The following is a 26,193-nucleotide window of genomic DNA, read 5'->3' as shown; positions in this document are numbered from 1 at the left end:
CTCCAAAAAGTCATAGTATAGTATGTCAAAAACTCCAAAAAGTCATAGTATAGTATGTCGAAAAACTCAAAAAAGTCATAGTATAGTATGTCGAAAACTCCAAAAAGTCATAGTATAGTATGTCGAAAAACTCCAAAAAGTCATAGTATAGTATGTCGAAAACTCAAAAAAGTCATAGTATAGTATGTCAAAAACTCCAAAAAGTCATAGTATAGTATGTCGAAAACTCCAAAGAGTCATAGTATAGTATGTCGAAAACTCCAAAAAGTCATAGTATAGTATGTCAAAAACTAAAAAAAGTCATAGTATAGTATGTCAAAAACTCCAAAAAGTTGTAGTGTAGTGTGTCGAAAAACTCCAAAAAATCATAGTATAGCATGCCGAAAAACTCCAAAAAGTCATAGTATAGTATGTCGAAAACTCCAAAAAGTCATAGTATAGTATGTCGAAAAACTCCAAAAAGTCATAGTATAGTATGTCAAAAACTCCAAAAAGTCATAGTATAGTATGTCGAAAACTCCAAAAAGTCATAGTATAGTATGTCGAAAACTCCAAAAAGTCATAGTATAGTATGTCAAAAACTAAAAAAAGTCATAGTATAGTATGTCAAAAACTCCAAAAAGTTGTAGTGTAGTGTGTCGAAAAACTCCAAAAAATCATAGTATAGCATGCCGAAAAACTCCAAAAAGTCATAGTATAGTATGTCGAAAACTCCAAAAAGTCATAGTATAGTATGTCGAAAAACTCCAAAAAGTCATAGTATAGTATGTCAAAAACTCCAAAAAGTCATAGTATAGTATGTCGAAAAACTCCAAAAAGTCATAGTATAGTATGTCGAAAAACTCCAAAAAGTCATGGTATAGTATGTCGAAAACTCCAAAAAGTCATAGTATAGTATGTCGAAAAACTCCAAAAAGTCATAGTATAGTATGTCAAAAACTAAAAAAAGTCATAGTATAGTATGTCGAAAACTCCAAAAAGTCATAGTATAGTATGTCGAAAAACTCCAAAAAGTCATAGTATACTATGTCGAAAACTCCAAAAAGTCATAGTATAGTATGTCAAAAACTCCAAAAAGTCATAGTATAGTATGTCGAAAACTCCAAAAAGTCATAGTATAGTATGTCGAAAACTCCAAAAAGTCATAGTATAGTATGTCAAAAACTCCAAAAAGTCATAATATAGTGTGTTGAAAACTCCAAAAAGTCATAGTATAGTATGTCGAAAACTCCAAAAAGTCATAGTATAGTATGTCAAAAACTAAAAAAAGTCATAGTATAGTATGTCAAAAACTCCAAAAAGTTGTAGTGTAGTGTGTCGAAAAACTCCAAAAATCATAGTATAGCATGCCGAAAAACTCCAAAAAGTCATAGTATAGTATGTCGAAAACTCCAAAAAGTCATAGTATAGTATGTCGAAAAACTCAAAAAAGTCATAGTATAGTATGTCAAAAACTCCAAAAAGTCATAGTATAGTATGTCGAAAACTCCAAAAAGTCATAGTATAGTATGTCGAAAACTCCAAAAAGTCATAGTATAGTATGTCAAAAACTAAAAAAAGTCATAGTATAGTATGTCAAAAACTCCAAAAAGTTGTAGTGTAGTGTGTCGAAAAACTCCAAAAAATCATAGTATAGCATGCCGAAAAACTCCAAAAAGTCATAGTATAGTATGTCGAAAACTCCAAAAAGTCATAGTATAGTATGTCGAAAAACTCCAAAAAGTCATAGTATAGTATGTCAAAAACTCCAAAAAGTCATAGTATAGTATGTCGAAAAAACTCCAAAAAGTCATAGTATAGTATGTCGAAAAACTCCAAAAAGTCATAGTATAGTATGTCGAAAACTCCAAAAAGTCATAGTATAGTATGTCGAAAAACTCCAAAAAGTCATAGTATAGTATGTCAAAAACTAAAAAAGTCATAGTATAGTATGTCGAAAACTCCAAAAAGTCATAGTATAGTATGTCAAAAAACTCCAAAAAGTCATAGTATACTATGTCGAAAACTCCAAAAAGTCATAGTATAGTATGTCAAAAACTCCAAAAAGTCATAGTATAGTATGTCGAAAACTCCAAAAAGTCATAGTATAGTATGTCGAAAACTCCAAAAAGTCATAGTATAGTATGTCAAAAACTCCAAAAAGTCATAATATAGTGTGAAAACTCCAAAAAGTCATAGTATAGTATGTCAAAAACTAAAAAGTCATAGTATAGTATGTCAAAAACTCCAAAAAGTCATAGTATAGTATGTCAAAAACAAAAAAAAAGTCATAGTATAGTATGTCAAAAACTCCAAAAAGTCATAGTATAGTATGTCGAAAAACTCCAAAAAGTCATAGTATAGTATGTCAAAAACTCCAAAAAGTCATAGTATAGTATGTCGAAAACTCCAAAAAGTCATAGTATAGTATGTCGAAAACTCCAAAAAGTCATAGTATAGTATGTCGAAAACTAAAAAAAGTCATAGTATAGTATGTCGAAAACTCCAAAAAGTCATAGTATAGTATGTCGAAAAACTCCAAAAAGTCATAGTATACTATGTCGAAAACTCCAAAAAGTCATAGTATAGTATGTCAAAAACTCCAAAAAGTCATAGTATAGTATGTCGAAAACTCCAAAAAGTCATAGTATAGTATGTCGAAAACTCCAAAAAGTCATAGTATAGTATGTCAAAAACTCCAAAAAGTCATAATATAGTGTGTTGAAAACTCCAAAAAGTCATAGTATAGTATGTCAAAAACTAAAAAGTCATAGTATAGTATGTCGAAACTCCAAAAAGTCATAGTATAGTATGTCAAAAACAAAAAAAAAGTCATAGTATAGTATGTCAAAAACTAAAAAAAGTCATAGTATAGTATGTCAAAAACTCAAAAAGTCATAGTATAGTATGTCGAAAAACTCCAAAAAATCATAGTATAGCATGTCGAAAAACTCCAAAAAGTCATAGTATAGTATGTCGAAAACTCCAAAAAGTCATAGTATAGTATGTCAAAAAACTCCAAAAAGTCATAGTATAGTATGTCAAAAACTCCAAAAAGTCATAGTATAGTATGTCGAAAAACTCCAAAAAGTCATAGTATAGTATGTCGAAAAACTCCAAAAAGTCATAGTATAGTATGTCAAAAACTAAAAAAAGTCATAGTATAGTATGTCAAAAAACTCCAAAAAGTCATAGTATAGTATGTCGAAAACTCAAAAAAGTCATAGTATAGTATGTCGAAAAAACTCAAAAAAGTCATAGTATAGTATGTCAAAAACTCCAAAAAGTCATAGTATAGTATGTCGAAAAACTCCAAAAAGTCATAGTATAGTATGTCAAAAACTCCAAAAAGTCATAGTATAGTATGTCAAAAACTCCAAAAAGTCATAGTATAGTATGTCGAAAACTCCAAAAAGTCATAGTATAGTATGTCGAAAACTCCAAAAAGTCATAGTATAGTATGTCGAAAAATGATCCACAACCTTTTGAGATTCACTATTACATGATAACCTTTCAAATCAATTAAAAAATATAGAAATCAAAACTAAAAAAATAATTGCAGCCCTACTATTATATGTAAATGATTTGAACGCATAACTAAACTAATTGAACACTGTACATAAACAACACAAGGTATATTAATAACCGGCCGACTGATTTATTAGCAATCATTGGTCATTTGCAGATTTGTTGAATTATGAATTTAAGATACTAACAGCTGTACATGAGTCTACACAGTGGCTGCCATTGTAGCTCCACGTTTAAGTTATCGAACAGTTCTTGGCACGCTCGTGATCCGCGGGTTATAAAGGGTAATAGACCGTGGCGAGGTGAACACTGTGCCTAGACGGAGCAGCAGCTTTAACCCTGCTCAATACTAACGTGATTTAGACTGTTAGTGAGAATGGAATTAGCTAATCAAGGAGAACATGTCTTCTCAAAGCCTCATCCAATCACTGTCTTATGTTCTGCTTAATGGGATCCAATTGAAGGGCAGCCCAATTTGTCTGGGGTGATTCGGGACAAGCTTGAGCCAGATCGCAGAATTCAAAGAATCTGTTTCAAAGCATTTAATCAGGAGACCCATACAGTGAGGCTATATTAAGAGTTGATTTTAGCAGTTAGAAAAGTAAAATGTTAAAGGAATAACTAACTTTAAATAATAAAAAGAATCTTCTTTCTGCATGTTATCCGTGTGAAACACCAACAAAGCCCATCTGTCCTGCCTTTAGATGGATTATTTACTACATATGAGTTTGAACCTCTGTTATGCCTCACGATGCAATGCAGTACATACAGTATTTTGATATATATAAGCATAGCATTGCCACACACACTATTTAGGGACGTGGGGGTCCGTTCATCTATTTATTTCTATGTCAGATTGTGTCTAAAGCATCTCCGCTTGAAAACTCCCAAGTCCCAAACTGAATCAGGAGGGCTGAGGGGGCTGATGCGATTAGTTTAAGCCGTTAGGAGTAGTTAATGGTCTTTCCTGGTGTCGTTAAGTAACACAGAGTGATTGACCAGCGGGCGGCTGACACTGGCTCACGACTAGCCGAGGACCCAGCTGCACTGAAGTTCAGGGTCTGCAAAAGAACAACAAGCAGGATATTCATTTTGCTGTTCATGTCGCTGATATTTGGATGTAGGAACGGACGTAACTATTGGTCGTTGTTCACCGGATGATAACCGTCAAACACCAGGAAGTAGAGATTTTACTTTCACCTCGCTGCATCACAGGTAAGAGACATGTCTCAAGAATGCTGACGCAAACTATGACAGTTCAAATGTCTTGTTTTTAAAACGTCTGACATACGCTGTGTGTTCACAAGGTGTTTCACTCTTTGTGACTTTGCTTTAGAAATGTAACATCTATTGTCTGTCAAGCAAGAAGAACGTCTGAAGAACCTTTTTCCCTCTGATATTATGTTCAATATGCAACAATTTATCAATTCATGACTTTTTATTGTTGTTTTAAGGCTGCAAGCAACAATTATTGTATCATCTATCAAGCCACTTGCTTTATGAAGTGTAAGAAAATAGTAAAACGCACATTTCCAGAGTATGAAGCGGAGGAACTCTTTAAATGTCTCGTTCTGTCAAACCAACAGTCTAATACCCAAAGATGTTTAGTTACATACATATATATATACATATATATATATACATATATATATATATATATATATATATATATATAGATAGATATAGATAGATATAGATATATAGAAAAGAGAGAGAAAACCAGAAAGTATTCACATTTGAGAAGCTGGATTCAGTGCATTTTTTTACAATTTGACAAAAGTGATACAAATGTTGCTAAAGAATTGTTGCAGATTAATTTTCTAATTAATGAAATGCCGAAGCTTTAACTTAATTAGAAAGTATTTAGATCAGTTGAGTGTTGAATATGAATGAATCTGTGAACTTCTGATAGAAAAAGGCATTAATGTACGTCAGGAGGTCCTAACGTATTGAGACTGTTTTGCGTGCCCTCAGATGACACGGCGAGCTGCCTCTGAGGCCTCGTTCACTCTGTTTGCGCTCCTAACAAAGAGCTCCTTTATGAGATTAAGAGATTTCTATGGCACGCTGACATGGACGAAATTTAGAGAACATAGGATGTGTAACCTCCAGCTAATCTTGTCTTTATGAGAAAGGAGGGATCAGGCGATTGGATTAGGAGTGTTGGAGCTGGGGCACTACATTCATACGGTAGCCTCTTCTCTACTTCATATATACAACATATCACGGTGCTCACGGACAGCATTACTAACAACGTGTCCTTGGAGCGGATGGATCTTGAATTGATTAAATAAGCACACTGGGTCGCTCTATTGGATTACTGTCTTCAATGGAATCTAACAAGAGACTGTCGTGGTGCAAAGCTGCTTGAGAAGTGTTTTAAATGTTTTACAATTTGTATTCTTAAAATAAAAAAAGCTGCAGAAATGATTCATATTCTATTAATGTTCATTGATTCACGCTGTTTGTGTCTTGCCCAAAATCAGGAAAGAGAAGAAAGCAAGAGCCGTCTGGACCTGCTGGTGTTCGGCTGCTCTCTTGACTTCCTGAACAAGGAAAGCTCCAGCTTCCTCGTGAACTCACGCAGTACTTCAGAGGAGGTCCTTCAACCAGCCTCATCTATCCCAGGAGCAAAACCAACCGATTCAAGCTCCACAAGCTCCCACATAAACGCCCCACAGTCCGGTACGACCAGCTGCACTCTCAGCTACATAAAAGCATCACTTTCTATGCTGGTTTGTTTAAGTTGCAGCGAGTCTTTGTTAAAACTAAACGTGGATTATTTCCTTTTTTTAAAATTGCAAGGGAGCAGCGAGGAGCAGCTGCAAGGCTGAGTAACATACCGTTAGTCTGGCCTGCTGATTTGACCACAAGCTGTGTCAAAAATGACACTGTGAACACACAGATGTGAGATAGATATTTTCCGATTCAGTGTGACAAACATCCATAAATCAGAGATCACAGGAAAGCTCCTTATGAGTCCAGAAGCTGCCTGAGAATCATCACGTCTTTAGGTTTCCATCAAAGTAATCCAGCGATGGTCGTCGTCCCAGAGTTCATCATCCTTCCTGCTCAGGAACTGACAGCTCCACTTTCTCCCGTCTCAGCAGTCGACTCTCTAGGCGCACGGCCCGGTTCATCGACGTCAGCATCCCGCATGCCTTCATCCCCATCCTTCACCGACCCTTGACCATCCTCCCTGCTCCGATGGCAACTCAGGACAGTAACGTAAGGAGATGCATCACGATACCGTGTCGTTAACATCGACTGAGAATAACGTCAAGTGGTTCTCTTTCACCTCTCGCTGCAGTTCAACACAAACCTGCCCAGAGCAGCGAAGAGGCCCTCTTTCGCTCCCGTCACTGCCTTCCACAAAGCAACACAGAAGCCCTTCAGGTCAACAGTGAGTCCAGCACGCGTCAATCAAAACCGTCAATACGGCTAAAAAAATGAAAACTACAGTCATTTTTTATATTTACTGACAGTTAACTGTTTGTTGCAAAAATGTTTTCACCATTTTTTTCCCCCAGAAACGAGGGAGGTGGGGCGCACTGCATGTCTGCATTGCATGGAAGATATATTACAACGAACAACTGAAAGTAATAACTAAATGCGTAACGTTTTAGTTACATACAGTAATGAAGTACTTTCATTTTGAGTGTGTTGGTTAAACTGGATACAAGTTAAATAAAACTGATTATAGTATTCATGTTTAGACATAAGTCAGTTGACAGACAACATACTCTGGCATCTTTTAGTCATTGTTGTCATTGTGACTTGAATACTTTTGTATCTCATGTCGTGCTTCACAAACTACTTTTCACAGAAAATGCAGCAAAAACCCAACAGTCTCCATGGAGATCTGACAGCGGAGTATCAGGTGACCGGTCTACCTGGCTCGGTATCAGACAAGCCCTCCTGCATACTCCCACATACCGGTGTGTTCAGAGCCAGCCGTGTGGGAAACACCTTCAGCAACACTATATGCAAACTATTAAAGCTGATCTGCTTCTCTTCGTGTGTTTTCAGACTCTCCATGCGGACTTTCTGCATATGGAACTCCTGCTGACAGGAGTGAAACGGGACAAACAGCAGAACATTTAAGCCACTTGAACAGCAGTCATCCCTCTGACCTGTTCCCGTCTTCACCTGCGTCTCGCCACAGCCGCCTGACCAAGAGGGAGAAACTGGTCCTGAACCTGCGCCGGAAGGAGAAGCCTGAGGAAAAGGAGAAACGTGGGGGAGAGCAAGCCGAACCCAAAAAGGATTTACCTCTTAGAGACCGATCTCGGGATCGAACCGCGACTCCTGAACTCGACCGCAGACTTGACAGGAAAAGGAAGCGCGAGAGCGACAGCTCCGTTAAAGTGAAGCTGGTGAAGCAGGAAGTTGTAGATGACCGGTTCGATTCCTCAGCTACTTTGTACACACATCCGTCGTCACACAGCATGCCGGTGCGAGATATAAACGCCAGTGATGTGTCGGCCATGTTCCCTAGCAGATGTAAAATGATCAGAGCTCCTGGGGGACTCGTGCCTTATCCAGGAGCTGAACCGCATCCCTACCGAAGTGCTTCATGGGAGCCGACGTGGGATCTCCACTCCAGACAAATCGTCCTAAAAGACTTTTCATCGAGTCCCTGCAAAGGAATCAGGACTCCTCTGGCAGCCATGAGGCAGAAAGAGTCTTTCCATGGCTTCCTTACGCCGCCTCTTTACTTCCCTCTTGCGTTGAGGCAGCAGGAGACGGCGTACCTCAGAGGGAGGGAGCTTCTCCACTCAAGTCACGAGAGCTGCCATCTCCACCATGCTGGCTATCTGGCTACGTCCTACCTGGAGCCCTGAGTCTGCGGCGCCTGTCTGAAGGAACAGAAGACAGCGATCAGTCATTCACAGCACGTCCGTTGAGCTCGCCGGTCATTCTGGTCTGTGCATGAATACAGTGGAGTATCAAGGAAATATGCTTTATGGAGTGTTACAGCTTTAATTAGACAAAAGGATTCTTAATAAAGCACGGTCGTCTTGACGTTTTACATCGATTTCGTGGATGGATTTTGGCAACTGTACAGTCAAACTTGCATGTTAATGATTCCCTTTGTTAAATAGTTATTTTAATTAAATATATTAAAAACACATGTGCTTGCTGATAATGTTCATGTCTGTAAAAAGAAACTATTTGTAAATCTGCAAACTTAACGTAAAAAATGAATTCCTCTGGAAATATAAAATAAGATAAACAATGGAACGTGGGTTGTAAAGAGCAACATTACGAAGAACTAGCTTCGCGGTGCTTTTAAATCATCTTAAGCTCCATCAGAAACGTTAACGGGATTAACAGGCTATCCCACAGACGGGAGGCGTCACGAAGCCGAGCTGAGGCGTTAGAGTTAATAACAGCTGCTATATTAAAAGTATGGCCTCCAGAAAAACAGTGCAAACAGAAGCATTTCAATGTCACACCGCTCTAAAAACACTGGAGACCATAAAAAAGCTCTAAAAAACAAGAAAGAGTTCCAGTCTCAACCGGCAGGTTCACAGCAAAATAAACTACAAGAGGCGAATGTCACTGCATCACAGCTACAAGAGTGGCGATGATGGGCGATGCAGAAGCAGGAGTCACACTACGTCCATGCCCAGGCCCCTCGCAACCTCCGTCAGGGCCTGGACCGCTCCAGACGTCCCACCGCCGTCGCAGTCCTCCTGAGACAAGCCTCCGGGCTCCTCCTCGATGTGGGGGATGGTGTTCATGACACAGTAGACGGGAGAGTCGCTGCCTCTGGGGCTGGGCTGGGACGAAGCATCCTCACCTCCAGAGAGCTCCGAGGAGTACGAGGAGGAGGAGCTGGAGGAGGGCGAGGAGGATCCCGCCGGAGAGCTTCGGCCGCTCTCCGGCGGCGTTGTCGTCGTCGCGGCGGCGGCCCTCTTGTTCCGGATGCTGGTTCTCTGGCTTTTCCGGAGGCTCTGCGGCTTTTTGGCCATGTTCTTCATGATCTCCTTCGTCACTTCCACGGTCTCAAACCGCACCATGTTCACTTTCAGGAAGCCGTCTACGTCCTTTCTGTATCTGTGAAGGAAGCAGGCGGAACAACCACATGTACGATATGTATCATTCCAGTCTTTACCCATAACTACTTGAGTAACATTTGATGCAGTGAGCGGTTGTTTCAGCTGCGGTGACTTACCTGAAGCGGGAGTGTCCAGACGGCCATTTCAGCTCATGCTTCTTGCGAAGGTGAAGCGTGAGAGTGTAACACCACGAGAAGACCTTATCGCAGATGTGGCATTTATATTTGGACATCCCCCCGACCTGTTGGGAAACATTACGAAACGACGTTAACGACGAAGCAATCAGAACCGTCTCCAAGACTACAGCAGGTCGACCATCTGAGGCACCTCGTGGACTCTCTTGTAGTGGTGGCTCATGGTTTGGAACGTGTGACAGGAATAGTCACAACCTTCCACCGTGCAGTGATACACAGCACCCTCGTTGTGAACCTCAGTGTGCTTCTGTAGATCAGGCTGGTTCTTGAATCTGTAAAAAAAAAAAAAAAAAAAGATCAAATAAATTATAATAATGGTAAACCTGGTTTGTTCTTAACGTCTATCACATATTGCCGAGCTGGACGTAATCCGCTATTTTTGAAGGTGTACCTCTTGTCGCAGAAGTCACATGGGAAGGGCCGCTCGTCGCAGTGGCGGAACCGGATGTGGATCTTCAAAGCTGCCAAAGTGGTGCAGGTCATGTCACAGAAGGGACACTTCACCTGATTCACTGAGAGCACAAGAAAAAGTAACAATTAAACGGAATGCCTGCCAAATGGTTCATCAACAACATCACTGATGTTCAGTTCAGCTGCACATGTTAGGACACAATGTGGTGCAATTTAAAAGAACGTGAAATGGATCGAGCCGTATTTAACCGACGTTTATCCATTAAAGCTTGAACTTCAGCCAATCCGATCTACTGAACAACACCTTTTAGTTGGTGATGAAACACCTCCTTCAATCTTTAAATACCATTAGGTGAACAGTTATAATAACAATCTGATCAGGACAGGAAAAAAAAAAGGATATAGATATTAATTTACTTTGAAATAATATAATGCAATAGTTCAGATGTCAGGTATAACTAAATATTGGCTCATCATTACGCTGTCAACTAACGATCTGAGCGAAGCGTTCCTGAAAATGAAAACATTGTAACGACGACTTAAGACCAGAAGTGTAGAAGACCGTTACCGTGCTGACGGACATGATCCCTCAAGAGCCTCTCGCTGGAAAAAGCTTTGCCACAATGTTCACACACCAGCGACTCTGCTCGAATGAGAAAGGTACAGAAGTCACACACATTTAGCACCATCAGCGTCAGCAGAAAAAACAGACGAAGAGTCCTTCTCACCCACTGGCTCGGCCTGTCTGTGTAGGTGGTCGAACAGCTTTGTGTTGCTGGAGAACATGCTGCCACACGTGGGACAGGCCACAAGCCTCTCCTGAGTGTGGCTCCGCATGTGTTCTCTTAAGCGGTACTTGATTTTGAAGAAAGCATCGCAGCCTGGAACAGAAACACGACGTACAGGTGAGGTTAGACGTGAAGTTCAGACATGCCAGGAGCGTCCTCTCACCCGGTCGTACCTGTCCAGTGGCAGAAGAGAGCCTGCAGCTGCTGCGGGAGAGACTGCGGCTCAGCACTTTCTACGTGATTGTCCACATGTCGGTAGAACCACTCAGGATTGTTAAATGTACTCTATATGAAGACAAAAAGTAGACATTCTGTAATAAGGGTGCTATCAGTCATTTGATGACCGATGAATAAGTTGATCTAAAAATAAATAAATAAAGAAAGACCTACATCACAGTGCTCCCACTGGCAAACGTATCCATCGGATCCTTCAGGAACCAGGTTGTTGCTGTGCAAGCCTTGGTTGCAGCTGGGCAGATCAGGGCGGGACTTGAGCAGCTGCGACCCGACAAACTTGAGCTTGCCGTGGTAGTTGTGGAAGTAGGCGTGGACCTCCAGCTCCGCGGGGCTACCCATGGACAGAAATACACATCCATTCCAGAGACAGGCGTACTCATCTAAACACAGAGAGAGAAGGGGGGGGGGGGGGGGGGGGGGAGTAATTACTGCAAGGAAGAAGGGACAGATTATTACAGAATGCACATTTGACTTGATCTCAAATAGATGTCCTGACTTTCGGGTGATATCTCCCCACCATGCAGGCGGCATGTAGCTTCACTCCGTGCGCATCCTCCTCACTCACCCAGCTCCTCTAAGGCGTCGTTGTCTCCCAGGTAGTCCTTCAAATGCAGAGACATATGATCGCTCAGCTCCTCCATGGTGCGGCCCTTGAAGTTGCATGAAGCCCACTCGCACACCACCTCAAAATTGTCTAGTCTCTTGGTTGTCATCATGATGGTGACCACTGTGTGCTCAGCTGCTGCACACACCCACCGAGTACCGGACCGCCTGAACAGAAACACGTAGAACAGACTTTGTAAGCTGACTGGAATATTAAAAACATGCAAACCAACTGTTAAACTGTAAAGTGTATTAACCGACGCTAGCTGAGACGATGATTATGTTAACCAAAACAACAGAAGCACTCGTTTTAATCCCGACTGTGCTCGTTAACAAAACAAGTAACTAGCTCGCATCGTATTTCTCTCTTAGCATGTTGTGTTCATATAACTAAGAGTTAGTATTTTTGGCTGACAGTCTAGCTAACGCCGACGGTTTGAACACCACTTTCTCGGACAACTCATCAACAGCTAGCTAACGTTTTTCATCATATTTTAATCTTTTAACGTGAAACATAAGTTGACATCTAAATGTGGGAGTTGTACACACACACACGCGAATGTTTCGTGTAAATGCTTCTTACGAGTATTAGTGTCAGTAGCTTCAGCGGCTCTGTTATCTTTCTTCTTCCCTCCTCTGAGCTTGTCTGCCTTTGTTTATTTCCGGTCAGTGCGAGCCTCAAAACGGAAGTTGGTCTTCTTCGTCTGTTATTCAAAAACCGACGAAGAAGAATACCGCCTATTACTGCCGTGGAGTCCTCCAACAACTGACTTTATCTCGAAAACATCCAAAACAATTATTTTTGAGGGGAAATATTAGAAAACGTATGTTTTTTTAATAATATGGTTTTGTTTATTTCCGGTCAGTGCGAGCCTCAAAACGGAAGTTGGTCTTCTTTGTCTGTTATTCAAAAACCGACGAAGAAGAATACCGCCTATTACTGTCGTGGAGTCCTCCAACAACTGACTTTATCTCAAAAACATCCAAAACAAAAAACATTTTGAGGGGAAATATTAGAAAACGTATGTTAATGTGTGCAGTGACGTCAACATTGATCATTTGAGAGCCTGCGCTCTCTTGTTAAATCATTCAATCATTAAATTCAATCATTTGTTAATTACTGCTTTTCTGATTTGTAACATTCTCTTAGTTTTATTTCATTTTCATGTGGAAAACATAATCCAACCTTCCGTGATTGCCACAAATACATTGTTTGACATTTGGTTGAATGTTAAAATGTTCAACTCACACAGAGGTTCTGTGAGCCAGCATCATCCCAGTTGTTTCATTTTCATGTGTGGTACTAATACTCCTGACATATAGCCACCCTGACCATGCTACCATGTTGCACTCTCACATTTGCCACGTTGTATTAATAGGTTTTCTGCAAGTATTCAGACGTGATGATATCAACAGAGATAAGAGCCAAGCGGAAAGAGAGAGAGAGAGATCATTACATGTCCCATCTAGCCTGTGGACACCTTAATGAACTGGATGCTTACAAGAAGGAAATCTGAGTCACTTAGCTTAGCCAGCAGCCACCTTACTGCATCCTGTTAACATGATGCTTTGCGATTTTTGCAACATTGGCTCTTATCCACTAGAGGTCATAATATGCTGACTACCAGCACCTAAATATTCCATGTCTTGCATGTCCAAGAAATATAATATTTTCATGAGGGTGCGTGTCTCCTGATATGAAGTCGAAACAACTCCGATGAAGTAACACAATGTTGTGCAGTGACATCAACAATGCAGATGTTCAAAGCACCCTTTCATGTTGTGGTGCACACGTCACTCACATGTGAGTTTGTGTGTCAAACACAACACTGGAGCAGGCTCTCAGACTTGGATGACGCTGTCAATTGGCTAAATATTTAGCGCATGCATTACATGGCCTTATAATGCAGTTACTGCTTCAACATGACAACAATGGCCACCAATAAATCAAATAGTATATCTTTCATACCTGGTGAAACAAGTGACATCTCAATTCTACCCTCTCAATACAGTATTATAAGCTCTGTAGGCGAGACTGTAACCAGCCAGACACGTCTGTTAGAGAGGGGACAAAGCTTAGGCAGCTCTAGTGCCATCGCTGATCTCTTATTCAATATTTCATGCTGCTCTGCAAACATAAGGGCCCATAACAACTGAATTATTCATGCGGTTTTATGTCAGGATGACTGATTCACAGGAAAATGAACACCAGCACCTTAAAGCCAGCGAGTGAAGTAACTGAAAAACGATCGAATCATTTCTCCATTTTACTTTTGAACTTTGAATCTTTTTTGTTTTAAGAAAAGGTCATTCTGCATCTCCTAATCATTTAATCCCTGAACTGTAAGAAAACGTGCCCGTTACATCTCACAAAAACACTCTCTAAATGGTTTTGCAGGGCACAACATGCCTTCTCTCTAAAAATAAGACATGTACTGTTACTTACATACTGTACTAGGAGTGCTGTGGAAATACAATCCAGGCCTAGAAACGTGTTTCTATGGCCTCTTATTAATGATAAGTTAGGTTCATTTTGTATTCTCTGCAATACAACTTCCATCTCCTGCCATTTTACTGTTCTATTAAATTAATGCCTTGGTGTTTTTGTAATTATTCAGAAACAAATACATAGAACAATACACAGAATATGTCAAGATGATAAAGTACTCCTCATTACTGAAGTGTTCAAAGGCCGCTGCAGCAAATGTAGACAAAACATGAACTATTCGTTAAAACACACGAGTCACAGCACAGGATTCCGTATCGTCATTTTAATCAGCGTTCATTCGGAGCAAGATGAGAGCACAAGCACAATATCACGACATGTTTGCAGCGGTGTGACGTCGTCACGGCGACATTTCTCTCTGGTATGACTCCACACACAGTCCAAAGCAGACGGCACACACAATGAGAGATATAGCACCAGGGTGTCGGAGTGCACAGCAGCACGTCTAGTGGTTGGGTCAGACTTGATACTAGCAGGCAGCAGGCTGTAGAGGTCATACACAGAAAAGTCTCTCACACTCTCTCTCTGTCTCTCTCTCTCACACACACACACACACACACACACACACACACACACACACACACACACACACACACACACACACACACACACACACACACACACACACACACACACACACACACACACACAGACACACAGACACACAGAAGCCAAAACTGGAAGCAGACACACTGTGGTAGTGCTCGAATGGGCTCTCACACACTGCGGCCAAAGTTGGCCACTAAGGGTTTAAGTACAAACGCTTCATGTCATGTTTATAATGAACAGATGTGGTTTTTTTTGCACATTTTCACAGAGCAGCATTTCAAAGAGCTGAACTTCAAGTCCTGGCCCATTCCCCGTCCGTCAACACCTGGAGACATCAGCCCATTCACGATGTGTCGAGGAACCACAACAGGTTCTCCTCTTTTTCAGACCTATGATGCATAACTTGTTTCTTATTTAGCACGATTACAGCGTCACAGCTCAAAGGAGGGGATAGAGTACGACGTCACAAAATACAGAGTCATCGTTAAAAACTCTGGTGCGCCCGTTAAGCCGAAGGAGTTGATCGTCATTTAGATTTCAAGAAACGTGTTTGTGGGTGAAACCGTTCTGCTGGTGTGTTTAGTTTATAGCTTTAACAGCCACTCGACTATGATTTGACTCGGTGTGTGTACTTTTAGTTTCTATGGAGTGGCCAGGATCTATTACTACACATGCATTATATTTGAAAAGGTCTTGCTCCTATATATTCATCTTTAAAGGCTCAATTTACAAGCTAAAATGTGACTGTGACATAAAGTCTGCTAAAATGTTGCTACTAAAAACGGGGGTCCTGCATGCAAGCTGTAGCAATTATATTACAGTTCATTTGGTTTCTTAGCAACCAAACTGATAAAAACCAGATATCATCCGGAACAATGAAATGAAAACCAGGACCGTACAGCGGAGGCACTGTCACTAGGAAACGCAACTACAAAACAGATTTTGCACTTCCACAAAACCTTGTGTGTGATACAGTCTGAGAGAAAAAAAAAAAGCATCTCTTTGACATTTCATACAATCATATTTATCTCAATCGTCATTCAGAGAAAGGTAAAAACGCCTTTCATACACACGTACACGTGTACTGATGGCTCTTTTTAATAGTTCAATGTCAAACAGAACTCATATAAATAATGTGCAAATCATGTGCTCGACAATATAAAGCGGTTCTGTGCACCAAAAAACAAGGAATCACACGCGCACACACACACACACACACACACACACACACACACACACACACACACACACACACACACACACGCTCTCACACACACATTTTAAAGTGAAATTATTTGCATTATTCTAAAAGCGTAACACCAGTGCCCATTCGAAAAGGTGAACTATGTATATGACAGGACAGCAAAAACAACAGGTAGGGAGAGAAACCAAACGGAAGAAATTTGCCTAAATCGTCAAGTCGCCTTGGATCCCTCAGATGACCGTGTGGAGGTGGACTGGGTTTACTGCTTCGCTTCAGCCAGTCTGTTGCTGATCTCTTTGCTCTTCTTGGTGACGGCTCCGTCTGGTTTGGCCTCTGCGGCGACCAAAGACGGCTTCTTCTTGGCTGACTGGGAACTCGCAATCTGCTTCTCTTTGGATTTTTTCACCATTTTCCCCGTTGTTGTCGTCGGTGTCTTTTTTGGCTTGGAGCGAGACACTGGTTTATCCGCCTGGAACAGAAGAGAGGTGACAATCCTGAGAGTAAAGACGAAAAGAGTCAGTTGAACTTAAACCGATGTTAAGGCGATGGTTGGATATTTTCGGGAAATGCACTCAATGGCTCTGTTGCCAAGAGTTAGATGAGAAGATGCTTTTCTCACGTCTGTCCATCAAATAAGAAGCTACAGCCAGCAGCCAATTAGCTTAGCTTGGCAAAAAAAGAAACATGGAGATGGAGAAACAGCTAGCGTGGTTCACTCCAAAGGTGATGGTGTACTATGTGCTGGAGTCCTGGAGAGAACGCAGATAAGAGCATCTCCCAAAAATGTCAAACTATTCCTTAAAACGGTTGCTTATGTCAGAGTCATAGAGTCATACTTTAGCATGCAATACGTACCTTTTTTTTTTTTTACCCCGTTACTTAATATAAAGACAGGCAGATGACACCGGATGATAGAGGTGATGTTTGCGTTATGTGGTTAGTGCGATGAGGACAAAAGAAACACAGCACAAAAGGTGTATTTGTGCCTTTCCTTTTATTAAACAGTCGCTCGTGCAGTTTTCCATTTCAGTGTAAAAGAAACCATAACATACAATGTTAATGGTTCGTATTAGCATGTGATGTCAGTTTTACGCCTTAAAAGGAAGAATATCTCGTTAACATTCGTAGCGGTGGCAAAACCCTGAGAGGTTTTGAGAAGCAGGCGTGTGACTGGAGGATCGCCGGTTCGAATCCCCATTACCAACCGGGAAAATTGAGCAAGGCACTTAGCTTCTCTGTGCTCTTGTCAAGTTGCCGCAACAATAAAACAACTCATGAATAAGCTCCCAGATCAATTTGTATAAATGAGTTGGTGGACAGCAAAAAAAAAAAAAGTTGCATGCTCAACTTTTGCTGAATAAATAAAACTTAAAAAACGTGTAAGAGATGACACGTGTTTGTAAAAGGCTGGTTTTTTTTGTTCTCCTGGCGGTTATAGTGACGGGCTCTGTGTGTGAATCATAGAGATCTGGTGCACAGGTGCCACAGACACGTCAGTCAGAGTGGAACACAGCACGTTCTCCATGCTGTGGACCTTGAAGAATAACGCTAGATCTTCGCGGCTGCATCGTACCGAACCGCAAACTGCCGCGATGCCAATCGGCCGGCAAAAGCCAAAAGGATGACATCATCTGCGAACAAGTGTTACCAATGCTTGGTAGCACTTGCCCCACCGCCATCGTCACCCACCCTGCTGTGCCTCGCTTCAGTAAAGCTGATAGTGTGTGTTAGATTCCATCACCTCAGCTCCTTTGCTTCTTCCGTTTATCAATGAACCCACCCTCTTTCATGAACCTCCTTATCAACGTAAAGGCTGGTGGGTGGTGCGGGCTGAGAGGCGGGGCAAACGGTGAAGATGTGGCCGTGAGTGTGTGTGTGTGTGTGTGTGTGTGTGTGTGTGTGTGTGTGTGTGTGTGTGTGTGTGTGTGTGTGTGTCCGGTGTGCACAGTTGCGTCTGATCAAGTTGAGGTCAGCCTCCATGCCTTCTAGAAGAAACAGTGAACACACCTGACTACAGCAGATTTAGAACAGAGCTGCTCTCAGTCTCTGAGACGTCCTACAAGAATGAGAGAGGGAGCGGCCGCGTGAGCACACCGCTACAGACACACACCGTGGATCACATGCACCAACACACCGCTCTACGCCACTCGCTGCTACAATACAAAGATCGCATGTTATTTAAATGGCAAACGGATGCAGTGCAAATGATTTGTGTCGGTTTGTTTTCTTCAAAAGTCACAGACTGGCTGATGTATATGCATGATGGAGTAATACAACAATAAAAAACGACTTGTTTTGTCGTCCAAAATGTCTTCAAATTGAAATATGAAGCTGATTTCTTTGTGTATAATAAGTCTGAGGACTAATCGCCTGCCACCGGGCCACAGAGTGACTCGTACGGCGTGTAAAATGAGTAAGAACTCAAACTTAATCCCAAAGTACTAAACCAGGTTTTACAGCGTTTTAGACAGGACTACACTTCAGTAGACTTGGAGGAAACTCCTAGAACAGTAAATGGCACCAGTGCTTTACAGACCTAGACCAACAGCAGTGGGTGTGTGCGTGGGCGTGCTCTCACCTTGGGAGCTTCCTTGCCCGGCTCGCTGTACAGGCTGCGTATCCTCCTGCGGTCCGTCAGCTTGTTGTCCGCCGGGTGAGCCTTCACCTGCTCCCCCTTGTATGTGGCGCTGTAGCTGGTTTCCCTACTGCTCTCCTCCACCGGGGGTTTGTACCGAGACGGCGCTTTGACGGCCTTCACTGGTTTCACGTCCTTGTACGCCTTGAACTCAGTCCTACGAACGGCGGGAAAAGAAGCAAGCAGAGAGGTTTCTACGGCCGCAATATATGGTTATTTATTATGCATTAATCTGACAGTGAGTTTCCAGATTAACGGATGTCTTTGGGCTGTTATTGAAAAGCTTTCAATAGTTGTTTACGAGCGCTGAGCCCACTGTCTGAAGCGCTATCTAGTGGGCAGACTCTATTTTGTTTCCATCTTTATGCAGAAGTTCTTGATTAAAGATGAAAAACAAAAAGCATAAAACCCTCATATTAGGGAAGCTAAAACCAGAGAATGTTAAGTTTAGGATTATATGTTAACAAAGTGGTCAAACCATTGAATTGGTCCAGCGAATCGTTTCAGGCTTAATGTAAACGAACATTGCATTGTTTCCATAGTGCCTTGCAGCAAGTCTAGAATGTTAGTCATTGTTGAGCTGGGTGTGAGTATGGCTGCGTATCATAATCCATGCAGATTGGCCACTGCTCGTGTTAAATGACAAGAATCACCTCAAGCAGAAATCTAAACTTAATTTAATGCACAGTGTTTCCACTTAGAAACGTGAGAGGACTAAATTGAATTGGTCTGATATTGACAATAAAAGGCCGGTATCTGTATTTATACCGTCTCATGTTCACCAATTATAGATAATAACAAGTACACTTTTTATATTGAGTTAAGAACTTATCACTTCAGCAAGTCATCTTATTTATAAAATCATCAAAATAAAGTATTCTTATTGCTATGAATACAATTACTAATGCTCCTGTTTCTTCACTGCTACCTGCAGCGTAAACTAAATGTCGTCTTTTCTTATCATCTGCTGAAATCAAAGCTGTAGTTTCTATTCAGTTAGAAAAACATGCTTTAGACAGGAAACCGGGTTTAATCAACACATTAGACGTTCTAGGGTTTTATGTCATCTCTAATGCGTCTTTGTTTATGTGCGACGTCTGTGTTCTTCTTCTTCTTCTTCTGCCATCTATTAACCACGTCATTCATTCCGTAATCAGATTAACTTTTCTTGTATTGCTCACATCGGAACTCTGCATTAATAACTGGCGCATGAGGTTCACTGGTCCGTTTGAGTTCATCTTAAATAATCCTTTGGATGAAGTTGATCTTAAACTCAACACTAGACTGAAGGTGCGCGTTATCTTCAGGACATCTGCGGGGCAGACCGAAGCCACCACGTCTCGCTCGCTTGCGGGTATCATCACGCATCCCTAAATCAATTCAGAGGCGGCCTGCAGGAACCACGTTCACACACATGATTACATTCAGAGCCCGTTACTGGCTCCTCGCGGCCAGGCGCTGCTGCATTGATTCGGTAGTACTCTTAGGGGGGATAGAGCAGGAGCAAATCAATGATGCAACCTTTGTCTGTGATATCAGTTTGCTTTGGAGAGTGTAACACGAGACCATGCAATACCAAATGAACCTAAATGTGTTCTCAGTGGACAGAGCAGTGAGGCGGCAGCAGCAGCCTCTGTGGGTTAGTGGTGATGGTGTCAGACATGTTGTGTACTGTGCAGCACTGGTGAAAGCCCAAAGAACACGTCTTCAGGCTTTTATTTCAACGCTCTGAGAATAAACACGCGCTTACCTGTAGCTGCTGGAAGTCGACATGACCTGCTTGATCTGTCTGTTCAGCGCGTCTGCAGCTGCTCTGCCTTTCCTCTGCTCGGCGCTCGCGTCTGCGGGCACCAGATCCTCCGTCTTCTCAGCCGGCTGTCTCTCTGCTGACTTCTCCCTCTTCGCGCTTCTCTTCGCCGGCTCCTTTGACTCTTTCTCCTGCGTTTTCTCCTCGATCTCGCTCTTCTCCACGCCGCTCTCGGCCTCGGCGGCCGCAGGATCTAGTTTAGCGCTCGCTGCGCTCCGCTCCGGCCCGCCGGAGGTCGCGGAGGCGGGGCTGGGTTTGGGTATCCAAGGGTGGTCGTGCTTCTTCGGTATAGGCCAGGGCTTGTAATCCTTCTGGTACTGAGTTTTGGTATTGAACGGGGCCTCCGAGCGTTGGAACTCATCTCTGGGCTTGCAGCTGGGCTCGGGGCGCACTCTCCACGCCTTGAAGTCTTGGCGCATGACGGACGCTGCAGAGCCATCTTTGCCCGCTGCGGCACCCGTCGCGGGCGGTGCCTTGCCGGGCTCATGCTCGTCGGGATGGGGCTGGGTTTCTATGGCAATGCCTCCGGCCCTCTTCTGCCTCGGCTGCGGGTGATGGGGAAGATGCTGCAGGTCGGCCACATCCGAATATTTGGTGAAAACCAAAGGCACCGCGATGTCCGCTTTGTCCAGCTCCGTCCAAAAGCGGTTGATGCAGCAAGCACGCGTGATGCACGGCCATGCCATGATGACTAAAACACACTACGAGGCTGGCGAGAAAAAGATGCGCAGAAAAATGAAGCTGTAGATGGATACGCGTGTAAATAAACGTCCTACTCACGACTCAAGACTCGCAGATGCTCGGTCACTCCCCCTGCACACTCAGTGTTGTTCCTCCTTACAGCTTTATATAAAGATGCTCTTCCCGATCTGGACCCGACGCCTCCTCTTCTCTCTCCTCCTGCAGCCTCGTTGTTCTAACACAAGTTTAAATGGACTTCGGAGTGTTTTTCCGCACGTTGCTGCCTGGTTGCGCATCAAAGCGACCCCACCCACATTTGCGTGATGCTTCGCGATGCCCGGGGTCTGAGTTTGCACGGTGACCCATCACCTGAGCTCGTCACCGTCTGGCCAGCAGAAGGGGAGGAGACACTTTGAACCACGTGGGCTGCCATGTCGAGGAAAACGCCAACTTGAGCCTCGTTCCACCTCGAGGGAAACGGCCGATTATTACTTCACAGTAAAGGTTTACATGATCAAGGATCAAACTGCAGAGTGTTTCCTTTATGCTTCAGGCAGCGACTAGATGGATCCAACACATGATGTATGCATGAACTGAAAAAAAGAGGAAACATTGACATAAAGCGGACCTTCATTTTGCTTTCTAGACATTATTTTTTATTAAACCAAACAGAAAACACATTGTGGAAGTTATGTACAAAATGTAAATGACTAGTTTGCTTAAAAACAAAACAATAAAAGAGTCTTCCAAACTGAGCGTTCTGATACTGGTGTAACTGCGCCCTCTGGTGGTCGTCCGGCCTCACAGTCAGTGGAAAGGAATCGATGCGTCAACAAAGCAACCTGCATTCATTTTGTGAATTAAAAGCCCACAATAAAGAGAAGACAACAGTAAATGAGCCGTTTATGGACGTTTTTTTCATACCAGATTTGCTTACTTATTTACAATTTATTTTTTTTACTACACACAATAAGAACAAGGGTCATTTCCTTTTTTTACTGTGAAACAAATAGGATCGGTCGCCTCTTAAGAAAAGCATTAAAATCATTAGTTCTCATGTCCATGTGCACGTACATAAAAACATACATGAGCGACCAAATGAGGATGTGTTTGTGACGGACGGCGTTTCTGTTTCCTTCACTTTTGTCCCACAACAGCTGAGCGAGCTCGGCGTTTGTGCCAAATCATTTCGTCGCAGCTTCTTCCTCGGCCACTTCCCCAGCCTCGGCCACTTCCTCGGCCACTTCCTCAGCCACTTCCCCGGCCTCGGCCTCAGCTTCAGGATCGTCCTCTGGATAGAGTCTGCAATATTTGTCTACCATGACATCCAAGTCATGTTTGACATGAGTGTTAACGTTCAGCATCGCCAGACTTCTGTTCCACTGCCTAGCAGGCACGCCGTCGAAGTAAGCCTGCAGCCGGCTGCTCGCTTTGTCTCTTTTGTCGTCCTCTAGTTTCAGCACCGGCAAGGCGGAAAGCACCTTGAGGAAAGAGTTCACGTTGGGAAAGAACTTGACGTCCGGCAGCTGAAGGGTTTCGTGGATGGTGGTGGGCAGGCGCACCTCTTTGCCCCGGTGCTTCCACTTGATTCTCCAGCAGTGGAGCTCTGCAGGAAGCGTGTCCGGGCTGGGGAGGTCGTTGCGGTACACGTCCGCGTAGTTCTCCTCGGTGGTGTTGAACTTCATTTGCCCCATGACGGCTGGGACCAGCGACAGGCACTTGAGAGCTTTGAGGTTGGTCTCGGAGAACATGTCCTCCACCTCCTGCATGATGCCGTGGATAACGGGGACGGTCACATACTCCTTGAAATACGCCTCCGCTTGGATCTCACCCACATCGGCGGCGCGCTGCTTCCTCAGAAACAACCTCGGCACCTTCACGGGAATCTCCATGACATTGGCCACGTTCACCGCCTCCTCGTACCAGAACTCGTGGTAGACGTCGATGTTGTCGTTGACCTCGTTTAGTGAGTGCAGGACGGCGGTGAGGCTGTTGGCGGCAAAAAACACATCGAGTGTTTCCCCCTGGAGGTTCCTGCCGAAGGCTCTGGTGAATGTGAGGACGTTCTTTAAGATGACGACGGTGACGATGATCTCAAAGTCGCACAGAGTTTCCGTGACTGAATACGCTTTCGCCGCGACAGTGTCGGCGAACTTCCCCTCACCATTGTCCCGGATGGCGTCCATGCACAGCAGCAGGGGCGGCAGCATGTCCAGCAGCACATCGAAGACGTTGTGCTGCTCGGTCCATCCTGAGCCACAGGCTTGCTTCAGCGAAGCTCCTTTCTCTTCGTTCTTCTGGTAGTGAGTAGCGATGGCTTTTTCAAGTTCCTCCTGTGTGAGCGGGGTTCTGAAGAAAGCGCCGATCCTTCTCAGAGTCTCCATGACCACCTGGACATTGGGAAAAGGCAGACTGTCGGCCAGGTGGACGTTCAGCGCCATGTGAGAGCAAGGCATGTGCAACGCCAGAGGATACTTCTCCATCAGCAACACCGCCACCGCTTTCATCTTGGTGGTAGACGTCCCGGTGGCCTTGTGGGCCTGCCCACGGCAGTCCTCCATGCTGAGCCCCCAGCGGTCGGTCAGCTGGGCCTCCAGCCTCTCCACCAGCGCCGACTCATCGCCATCAAAGGACATGAAGTCCAAAAACTCTTCTCTGAGGACGTTGTGCTGATTCACAAAGTGTAAGAACAGAGGCAGGTGCTTCTCGCCGGCAAATTCCACCAGGTCGCCCGTCACCAGGGAGAAGAAGCGGCTCTCTCTCACCTCCATCAGCATCTCCTCTCTCACCGTGTTCTCGCAGATGTCCAACAGCTGGTTCTGCTGCGTCGCAGAGACGTATTCCGTGTTCACGGCCGTCGCCTGAAACCTCTTCGTCAGAGCTTCGTCGCCAGCGTTCATGCGGTAATCGAGGAGGGCCTGGAAGTTGTTCGACGTGTATCCGGCTTCAGACGCTTTGCCGCCCGCTAATGGGACGCTCTGCTTCCCCAACATGACCACGACCTCAAACAGCGACCGCAGGTATTCACGACACTCCTTTTCCTCTATGGACAGCTGAGGCTCATCCTCAGTGGTGCTGGTACTGTCCTCAACTGCATCTTTTTTGGAAGCAAGCTGTTCAATAGAAGACGCCACTGGGGGGGGGGGGGAGGAGACAATAAAGGACAGTGATCAGTTTCAGTAAATACTGAATCAAATGTGATTATTTAACTTTACTGGCAACAAATAAAATCCACTTACATCTCCTTTCCTTAATCTTCCTCAGATCTTCTTCAGTCTGAAATTACACACTTATGTTAATTTACAAATCTTTAAACAGCGATTGGTCCAACTACCGAGGTTAAGATTTAACATTTAAACCAACAGAACTAATGAATCTTGTTCTTACAAGTTCTTTAATCCGCTTGCGATGTCTGGTGTGAGGATTTCTCAGATGGCTCGTCAGATCAAACACGGTTGGGATGGCTGTATCCTTCAGCACCGTCCTGTAGGGGCTCTGAAAGGCAACACACTCAAAGTAAGCCATTTTTTGGGGACACTCGAAGCAGTTTAGTGAGGAATAAGAGGAAACATGCTGGCAGACACTTTAGAACTGTGTTAGACACTCACTGTTTTGCACACCATCGCCGGGTCAAAGTGTTTGGCACACAGTCGGTAGTGCTTGTTCAACTGGTCCGATGTTTTCGCTTCGAGGTCTGCTCTGCGGCAGTTCTCGACCCAGATTCGGCATCTAAAAAAAAGACAAAAGACACAGACGAGCTTCATGGGACATTTGAAAAACACAGTAGTGGACTGAGACAGCAGCTGTGTTTGTTTACACACTTCTTCATTTGGGATCAGTGCACAAATGACAACATGCATACTAAACTGATTGAGTGTGGTGTTGACAGACACAACTCAGAATGTGTGCAGTTTGCATGTTGTAGCCTCAAGTTACTCCTGGGTCACGTGACCAAACATCGTTAAACAGCATCGATATGTACCTCTAAGTACCAGTAAACATCATGGTTCTCTGTAAAACGTGTCAGCACGAACCTTGCATAGATCAACGTCAACATAAAAACCACATTGAGTTCTATACGAGCCACTGCTTTGGTTAGTAGCTCCCGTTAACTTTGCACATGTTATGATTTCTCAGTCATTGTTAGCTATGAAAGCGCACGATGCTTCCGGTTGTTACATTCATATTTAGGGGGTGACGTTAGAGATGACCTCTTACCTCTCTGGGTCTCGTGGAAACCGAAAAAAAGCCAAATCGGACTGTGTGCTCTTCCGTGTACAGTTTGGGGCCGCGCAAAAATTCGGCATGCTTCAAGCTAGGTAGCTAGCTTAGCTAACTACTATCATCTGCTAACTTTAGCGCTTTCCTAGAGAGACTCGCGTGGAGTCTAACGCAAACGGAGAAGAAATATGACCCCAAATAGTGTCCGACAGGCGTTTCCATAAACAACTATCACTCAGTTCCGACTAGATTCACGATCAAAACAGTCACAAAGGTTCAATTTGGAGCGGATAGTTTTGCAAGACGATGTCCCGCCCACAAGGCACCTGGTTGGCCATAACTAAAGTCTGGGCTACAACTATTGGTTTCTATCGACCAATTAAAAGACGACTTCATCCTTGAACATAATGACAGCTCTTGTAGGCGCACTGCTGCCTTCCACTGGGTGGCTCAGGCCACTACATCACAGGAGCTAACGCTAGCTAAAGACGGGAGCTAACGCTAGCTAAAGACGGGAGCTAACGGTAGCTAAAGACAGGAGCTAACGCTAGCGAAAGACAGGAGCTAACGCTAGCTAAAGGGAACGTTAGGCCCATCGTTCGTTGTCCTGTATCCAGGCTACCAGCTATCGTGCGACGGTCGGTGTCGATGTAGGCAATTTAACTGACCGTGTAGAGTGGAAACAGATAGCTAGCTATTCTAAAAATAATAGAATAATAATTCAGCAATTCATATATTAACGTTAGCAATCGATAGCTATGCATTAGCGTTGATACTTCTTACTT

General features: G+C 43.5%; 2 protein-coding genes across 2 annotated transcripts; both read right to left on the bottom strand.

Moving 5' to 3' along the window:
• Positions 1-8,457: 8,457 nt before the first annotated feature.
• zgc:112083 (uncharacterized protein LOC550461 homolog) lies at positions 8,458-12,470 on the bottom strand. The gene is made up of 10 exons (XM_068716370.1): positions 12,389-12,470; positions 11,768-11,973; positions 11,356-11,582; positions 11,139-11,250; positions 10,906-11,058; positions 10,746-10,820; positions 10,158-10,278; positions 9,900-10,038; positions 9,689-9,813; positions 8,458-9,570 (listed from the first exon to the last, which is right to left on the bottom strand). Exons 2-10 carry the CDS (start codon positions 11,916-11,918, stop codon positions 9,123-9,125), a joined length of 1,551 nt encoding a protein of 516 aa, XP_068572471.1. The 5' UTR covers positions 11,919-11,973; positions 12,389-12,470; the 3' UTR covers positions 8,458-9,122.
• A 529-nt stretch (positions 12,471-12,999) lies between these two features.
• Positions 13,000-25,837, bottom strand: thap12b (THAP domain containing 12b). Its single transcript, XM_068716357.1, has 8 exons — positions 25,406-25,837; positions 24,796-24,916; positions 24,575-24,682; positions 24,427-24,463; positions 22,432-24,320; positions 20,450-20,637; positions 18,643-18,856; positions 13,000-16,533 (listed from the first exon to the last, which is right to left on the bottom strand). Exons 1-8 carry the CDS (start codon positions 25,492-25,494, stop codon positions 16,324-16,326), a joined length of 2,856 nt encoding a protein of 951 aa, XP_068572458.1. The 5' UTR covers positions 25,495-25,837; the 3' UTR covers positions 13,000-16,323.
• Positions 25,838-26,193: the final 356 nt, after the last annotated feature.

This window comes from Cebidichthys violaceus, unplaced genomic scaffold (assembly GCF_023349555.1).
Source record: "Cebidichthys violaceus isolate CVI_PGR_0920_01 unplaced genomic scaffold, fCebVio1.0.p SCAF_1, whole genome shotgun sequence".
Lineage (NCBI taxonomy): Eukaryota > Metazoa > Chordata > Actinopteri > Perciformes > Stichaeidae > Cebidichthys > Cebidichthys violaceus.
Note: the sequence above shows the minus strand (reverse complement) of the source record. Positions and strands in the feature narration are given on the sequence as shown.